Consider the following 8105-nt stretch of genomic DNA (forward strand, 5'->3'; position numbering starts at 1 on the left):
GGACCCTATCCACTCACCCTAATCACCCAAGTACCAGGCAATCAGGGATATTCCCTAGACTCCAGCACCTGCTAAAATTATTCCAATTTTAGCCAATCAATTTAGAGGTTTATTTTGTTAAAGTTAAGAAAAGTGGCCAATGACACAGCCTCAGGAGGTCCTGAGAACATGTGCCCAAGGTGGTTGGGTTACAGCTTAATTTTATGCATTTTAGGGAGACAGAAGTTACAAGCAAAGACATAAATCAACGCATGTAACATAGATTGGTTCACCGGGCGCGGTGGCTCAAGCCTGTAATCCCAGCACTATGGGAGGCCTAGGTGGGTGGACCACAAGGTCAGGAGATGGAGACAATCCTGGCTAACATGGTGAAACCCCGTTTCTACTAAAAATACGAAACATTAGCCGGGCATGGTGGCGGGTGCCTGTAGTCCCAACTACTCGGGAGGCTGAGGCAGGAGAATGCCGTGAACCCAGGAGGTGGAGCTTGCAGTGAGCCCAGATCAGGCCAATGCACTCCAGCATGGGTGACAGTACGAGACTCTGTCTCAAAAAAAAAAAAAAAGATATACATTGGCTCAGCCCAAAAAGCAGGACATCTCAAAGCAGGGGGAGGGGAGCTTCCGACTCATAGGTGGATTCAGAGATGTCCTGGGTGGCATTTGGTTGAGGGAGTTATGTTCTGCCTAAAGAGTTAAAGTCAGCCTGAGTTAATTTAAGGTAAGGTAAGGTAAGGCGGGAGGGAGTGGGTGGGATTGTGGAAGCCAAAGTCCCTGTCATGTAGATGAAGCCTCTAGTTTGCAGGCTTCAGAGAGAATAGATGTGAATATCTCTTACTGGACCTTAACCCATTTCCTGTTTGCCCTGAGAATATTCTTGTCTCTAATCCTAAAGTAACATACACATTTCTGCTGCATTAGGATTAGAGACAATTTCTGTTTACAAATGACTCCAAGAACAGTTTTTATATTTTATTTTCACGTTGAAAGTCAGTCAGATTTGCATCAGCTTCAAAAAGCGTGTTATATAAAATCGTATGAGCACTGGTCAGCTGCACTTTTTTTTTCTCAATGGGCAATGGGTTAAAAAGTGTCAGACTCTCCTGAAGAGCCCTAGTAAGGGAAGGAGATTCTCTACAGAATGCAAATTTCCCCATCAAGAGACAGCTTTGCAGGGCTATTTCAAAATATGTCAAAGAAATGTATTTTACGATAAAATACTTGTATTTTCTTTGGGGCCCACTATCTATCATGTGCTGTTATACCAGATTCAGGTTGGAATTTGGCATCTTATTGCCACAGTCTGTTTTCTCAGCCTTAAGATCGCTGTTTTAATGCTAATGCTGGTCAGTTGTGTCTAAACTCCAAAGGGAGGAAGATATAATAAGGGATCTGCAACACCTCCCACCTTCCCATCATTGCCTGATATAAGAATAGCTACTCCTCCTCTCTTTTGATTCCCATTTGCATGGAATACCTTTTCCCACCCTTTTACCTTGAGTTTATATGAATCCTGCTGTGTTAGGTGAGTCCCTTGAAGACAGTGGATATTTGGATTGTGATCTTCAATCCATTCTCCCATTCTATATCTTTCGAGTGGAGCATTTAGGCCATTTACATTCAATGTTAATATAGAAATATGAAGTACTTTTTTTCATCACGTTAATTGTTATCTAGATATGTTTTTTCATTGTGTTATTGTTTTATAGGCCTGTGAGTTGTTAGTGTGGACAAGAATGTAAAGCAACAAGAATGCTCACACATTGCGGATGAGAGTGTAGATTGGTAAAACCAATTTGGAAAACAATCAGATGCTATATATTTACTAAAACTGAATGCATGCATAGCCTGTGCCCTAGCAATTTCTCTCCTAGGTATATAACTCCCACAGAAATCCCTGAACCACAACCCTATTTATAAAAGTGAAAACTGGAAACTACAAATAAGACCATCTTCACTTAGAATATTCAAATAAATTGTAATATCCTTCGCAATGTATTACAATATGCCATTGAGAAGGATAAACTACAATTACGTGAAACAGATTAATAAACTTCACAAAAGTAATGTAGTGTGGAACATGCCAGACACAAAGGAATGCCTACAATTCCATTTATATAAAGTTCAAAAATAGATGTCAGGGCCTTCCTATTAAAAGTCAGGCTACGAATTATTTTGTGTGGAGTAGTGACTGGTAGTGCCTGGGATGTTGTAATATTCTTTTGAGGGGGCAGGGTGCTGGTTACACAGGTGTGTTAAATTTGTGCAATTCATCAGGATGATGTTTACTCATGATTTGTACATTTTTTAATTGTATGTTATACTTCAAAAAGTTCTTAAGAGACTTCTTTTTTTTTTTTTTGAGACGGAGTCTCGCTCTGTCGCCCAGGCTGGAGTGCAGTGGCGCAATCTGGGCTCACTGCAAGCTCCGCCTCCCAGGTTCACGCCATTCTCCTGCCTCAGCCTCTCCGAGTAGCGATAAATTAATAAAAAGAAAAATACTGAATACAAGGAATTAGAGTATTTCTGTAAGAGACACAACAAAGAGAAATACAGCAGACACAGGAACACTGACAGGCTAAAGCCATTGTTTTAATCGAATGGTGCAACTGAGAGGGATCTGGGTTCCCAAAGGAAATAAGCAACAGCTTTCAGGTACTCACAACTATTTCCCAGTCAGTATAGGTAAATGTTTGGGGTTTACACAGCACAAACGTGTAGTATCACACAAAATATGATATTGTTCGTTTTTTAAACATTTTGGCCGGCAAGTACCGTGCAGTCGCCAACATGAAGCAAAGATTTTTTGTATGTAGGCATTGGGTGCACTTCTACCTGCCAAGAGAAACAAAGGTTAATGCACAGTTAGTGTCCTGAAGTGCCATGTTGTCATGGATAAAATTAGACCTCAGACCATACTTTTCACTTTTTAATAATGAATTAGACACGATCAAAGATACTCAAGACATTTTATAGCTGGATGCCCCTTTTCAGTTGCTCTTACCTTGTTTTCCAGGGGCCCTATTATAAGCCATTATATGAATCCACAATTAGTTACATGAATTACTGATCAACTATGTGGAGTTAACAGGACCCAGCACATTCAGCTTGAAACTATTTGCTTCAGAAAGTATATTCAGACATCGAAGTCATCCCAGGAGTCTGCAGAGGTCCCATACCAGGAGGCATGCAGGGTCTGGAATAGCTACCTGAGGCAGTTTGTGATTATCAAAGTGTCAGCATAAAGAAAGAAAGATCACTGAACTGGAATTTTAGAAGCCTACAGTTCTACCCCTGTATTCCCCAATAACATTCTGCATGACTTTTTGTCTAGTGCTTAATCACAAGGTACTTAAGAAGTACCCATTCTCCCGTGGGTACTTTGCACCCATGGGAGAATGAGTGTGAAATGATTTGAAATACCTGAGACAAATATGGAATTTTATTGCTAGTAATTTTTCTACACCTTAAGAACTGGGAGCCTCTGGAAACCAGAGGGTGGAGGAGGGGTAATAGGAAGGCAGTTTAAGAGGGTAAGGGCGGCCCTGAGTTGCCCCTACTGAATCATCTGCTCTTGCATCTAAGTCTTATCAGTTTCTCCACCCAGGTGCCCCCATGAGTTCATGGATTGAGCCTTTGTGGTGTGAAAATAATCAATATGGTATGGTCAAGGGCCATTAGCAGGCAAACTTGCCCACCGTGTGCTCACTAGACCTCAGGCACTTTTCTGGGGACAAATGAGTCCAGCAGAGACACATTGCAAAGTGTCCAGAGGTCCCACCATGCAGGATATCAGCCATCATCTCAGCATGGTCCTCATTCGTATCTGTCTTCATTTTCTTTTTCTTTTTTTTTTTTTTTTTTTTTTAAGAGGCAGTTTCACTCTTGTTGCCCAGGCTGGAGTGCAATGGCACCATCTCAGCTCACTGCAACCTCCGCCTCCCGGGTTCAAGTGATCCTCTTGTCTCAGCTTCCCGAGTAGCTGGGACAGGCATGCACCACTATGCCTGGCTAATTTTGTGTTTTTAGTAGAGACAGGGTTTCACCATGTTGGCTAGACTGGTCTCGAAGTCCTGACCTCAGGTGATCCACTCAACTCAGCCTCCCAAAGTGCTTGGATTGCAGACGTGAGCCACCGCACCCAGCCTCATATCTGTCTCTTAAACACTTCACACTTGGTCCTTGAGTGATACACTTTACATATGAAGGTTTGAGGCAAAGGGTAGGGGCTCTCTGCTGACCCCAGAAAACCACAAGCAAAACAGTTTTGAGAACCTCCACTTTAGTGACTGAAGTAGACTCTTCTCATTATCACCAAGTTCCTGGCTTCTGTCCAGAGAATGTAAATTCTGACCTCTCAGACTGATGTTTCATAGGACCTCATCATGCTATAAGTTAGTGTAATACATCTTAACCAGCTGTGTCTGTGGATTCTGCCCAGCATAAAATTTCCCTTGGCTTCTAAATGAGTGAAAAATAACACGGGTGGCTGACTGTGGAAAGCAAGTTCTAAGAGTCCTCAAAGAACAATCTCCTTCTCATCCCCAAGTCCTCCCTGTTCTTTGAAAGTCTCATCTTTTTGCTCTGCCCTACTTCTACCAGTACCAACAGTCCAGCCTTCCCCTCAAACTTTACCAACTCCCCAAACCAAAATCCATAACCAGTTTCTTTTCCGAAGAAAGCCACCTCCTGTTCTATGTCCTTTGCATCTTTTCTCTATTCTCTGGACCAGCCCAGCATGTCCATCTCTGCTCACCTTCCTCCCTGTTGCAGCTTCCTTTGTCCAAGTCCTGCCTTTTTCTCGCTCTTGTAGAACCTCACACCTTTTTTCCCTTTACTATTCCTAATTCTATAAAGAGGGGACTGCATTTTACCTGGTGGAACATAGAAGAGTAAGTCGAGGACCACAAGGGCCAAGAGGACACTCCTTGTGGCCATGTCAATCAGCAAAGAAGCAGCTGTGATGCATGGGAGAGTCACTCTCTATGCAGCTTTGAAGAGATGGGGAGCTGCATGGCTAGTGAACCTTTTGGAAAAAGAACAGCCTGCTCTACTGAGCAATCCAATCAGCAAAATGTCTGTTTGAACATGACATCCCTTCATTAAAGCACACTTCCTCGGTGCCACATGCATGCTAGCAACTGCATGAACACTGTGTAGGCAGCCCTATTCTAGGCCCTGGTAGGGTGCTGTGTAGGTGTCTGTGTATCTTCATTGTACATCCACTTAACAAATGCCTATTGTGTGCAGAGAACCATAAGGCTGCCTTATATAGTCGACAAAGAGTTTTTTTCTTTTTTCAGCCTTACACACACATGAAATCCAGGTAGGCATGATTCTCTCCATTTTAAAAATGAAAATAAGGAGTCTCAGGTAGAAGAAATGACTTTCCCAAGCTCACATAGATCCTAAATGGTAGCAACACGACTTATAAGCAGGCTTCCCTGACTCCTATTTACAGAAGTACTAAAGTATGGCCTTGCCCAATTCTGGTATAGCTGCAATGTCTTTAGGAAAATAAGAGCTCCTCAAAAACAGCACGGAAAAGGCAAGTCCCCATAACCCCTGCAACATGACCCGGGGCAAAACACTGAGTCTATGGCTCCCCATTGAGCATATGCTGTGTGCCGGGTAATGGGGGGCATACAAACAATTTATGACAAAATTCTTGCTTGGAGGGACTAAAGTCGACAGTGTTTGACAGTTTTTGAAGTGTTTTAAGTTTTTCAACGACTTCACTGATACTGTATGAAGAACACAAAACCCAGAATTAGAAGGTCTTTCTGGTCTGGACTCTGCATGCAGTAGCTTGACAAGCTTTTAATAAAGCACTTACTTTTTACCTCACTGACCATCAGTTTTCTCACTTGTAAAGACGGTTGTAGACCTGGCCGGGTGCAGTGGCTCATGCCTGTAATTCTAACGTTTTGGGAGGCCGAGGAGGGTGGATTGCTTGAGCTCAGGAGTTCAAGACCAGCCTGGGCAACATAGCGAAACCCCATCTCTACAAAAAATACAAAAATTAGCAAGGCATGATACTGAGCACCTGTAGTCCTAGCTACTCAGGAGGCTGAGGTGGGAGAATCACCTGAACCCAGGAGGTCAAGGCTGCAGTGAGCCATGATTGTACCACTGCACTCGAGCCTGGGTGACACAGTGAGACTCTGTCTCAAAAAAAAAAAGGTTGTACTCCATCAGTCCCGCCTATCAGGAAGGCTTGTTCCAAGGCAAAATGAAGTAACTCTTAAGAACAGTCCTTTATAGAGCATATATTTAAGGAACTGTTAGACCCATGTAACGGAAGAAGACATTTAAAACTATAGATATTGGCCAGGTGTGGTGGCATGTGCCTGTAATCCCAGCATTTTGGGAGGCCGAGGTGAGAATATCGCTTGAGCCCAGGCGTTCAAGATCATCATGGGCAACATAGTGAGACCCCCTTCTCTATTTAAAGAAATAAAACTAGAGATGTTGCTTCTCCAGCTAGAGAGTGAAATAGCCAGGACTAGGAACACATGCTTCCCTCTCTCTGTCCTTGTTTTATTCACAAGAATGCATCAAATATATGCCACTTCAATGGAGTCTTGTTTTCCAACTTCAGGATGTTTGTGATGTGGTTGAGATTGCACATCTGTGAAAGACTCATAAAGAACTGCAGAGCAGAAAATCAGTAAACAGAGAAAGAATAGAGGACCTGAGTTTTGAGGAGCACAAAGACAAAAGATCAAGCAAGCACAAATGCTCTAAGGGACTCTCCTGAGACCCACTTTCCAACCTGCAGCATTAGGCACAGACTGATTTGCACTCTCTCAGCTGCCATGGTCCTGATCTTCTGTTCTCCAAGCAACTCCCTCTGTCTCCAACTCAACCCTTCCCACTGTGCCATCCAGAACCACAGTTCTACTATAAACATACCTTCTACTTTATGTCTTCCCCAAGAACACTCTTCCATCTCTGTGTCTTGGCAAAATGCTAGATTCTTCTCTAAGGACACTGCTTCCTGGCAGCCTTGGTGACTGGAAGTTGTTCATTGACCCAGGCTCCACACACCAAGGACAAGTAAGCCCCACTTCACAATCTCCTGAACGATAACTGGCATGATCCTGACACCGCCTTTCCCTCACCCTGTCCACATTTAATTGCTCATCGACATTCCGAGTTCTGCCTCTAACATACAGTTCACACTAGCCCATTTCTGTCTCCACTGCTGTCACTGTGTCCATGCCATCACTGTCTGTCACTAAACTCAGTAAATGGCCTCTTAAATGGCTCCCATATCATTTTTAAATATTTACCATTTATCCTATTTATCCTCTACTTGGTAACCAAAATGACCTTTTCATAAAAACTGAAATTGATTCATGCATGTGCCCTGTGGAAAACTCTTCAGGATGGCTTCCTTTTGGGTTAAAGTGGGAAGTTTTTAGTGTGGATACTGGCCTGGCCCCTGGCTTATCCCCCCACCCAAGTCCTTTCATTTGTTCTGTCTCTCACTGCATTGCACCATACTGGCCTTCACTATTCTCAAATATGTCGACCTCAAAGCTTTCACATGTGCTCTTTGCACAGCCTGGAAATCTGTACCACTCACCTTCTCATCCTCACCTAACATCTAGTCTCATTTAGAGGGACACTATCTGTCTGTTCCACAGAATGGAAGAAACTCAGTAAAAATTAGGCTCTCTCTTGCAAATCTCTCTCAGAGGACGATTTCTCATCCTGAGCATGTAGAATATTAGAATTTTATATTTGTGCATTTGTTTTTCTTTGACATTGGCTTCCTCCACTTCACTACAAGCTCAATAAGAGCACGGACCCTGTTCTCGCATATATGTGATATCAGATCAACAAAATCCAACTTTTTTGTTAAAAAAAAATGTGAGTTTTCTAGGACTGCCATAACAAAGTACTAAAAGCCGAGTGGCTTAAACAGCAGAAATGTGTTGTCTCATCGTTTTGGAGGTTAGAAGTCTGAGATCATGCTGTTGGCAGGGTTGATTCCTTCAGAGGACTGTCAGGAAAGGAACTGTTCCAGGACTCCTGGCTTCTGATAGCCACTGCATTCCTTCGTTCTGGGTGGTATTCTCCTGTGTCTTCACATCATCT

The 8105-nt window shown here is 43.0% G+C and overlaps 1 protein-coding gene across 1 annotated transcript; it reads right to left on the minus strand.

Moving 5' to 3' along the window:
• Window positions 1-2664: 2664 nt before the first annotated feature.
• On the minus strand, window positions 2665-5001 carry DEFB135 (defensin beta 135). The gene is made up of 2 exons (XM_032159152.2): window positions 4874-5001; window positions 2665-2834 (listed from the first exon to the last, which is right to left on the minus strand). The coding sequence occupies exons 1-2, from the start codon at window positions 4935-4937 to the stop codon at window positions 2665-2667; spliced, it is 234 nt and encodes a 77-aa protein (XP_032015043.1). The 5' UTR covers window positions 4938-5001.
• Window positions 5002-8105: the final 3104 nt, after the last annotated feature.

Source organism: Hylobates moloch, unplaced genomic scaffold, assembly GCF_009828535.3.
Source record: "Hylobates moloch isolate HMO894 unplaced genomic scaffold, HMol_V3 SCAFFOLD_8, whole genome shotgun sequence".
In the NCBI taxonomy this organism is placed as follows: domain Eukaryota; kingdom Metazoa; phylum Chordata; class Mammalia; order Primates; family Hylobatidae; genus Hylobates; species Hylobates moloch.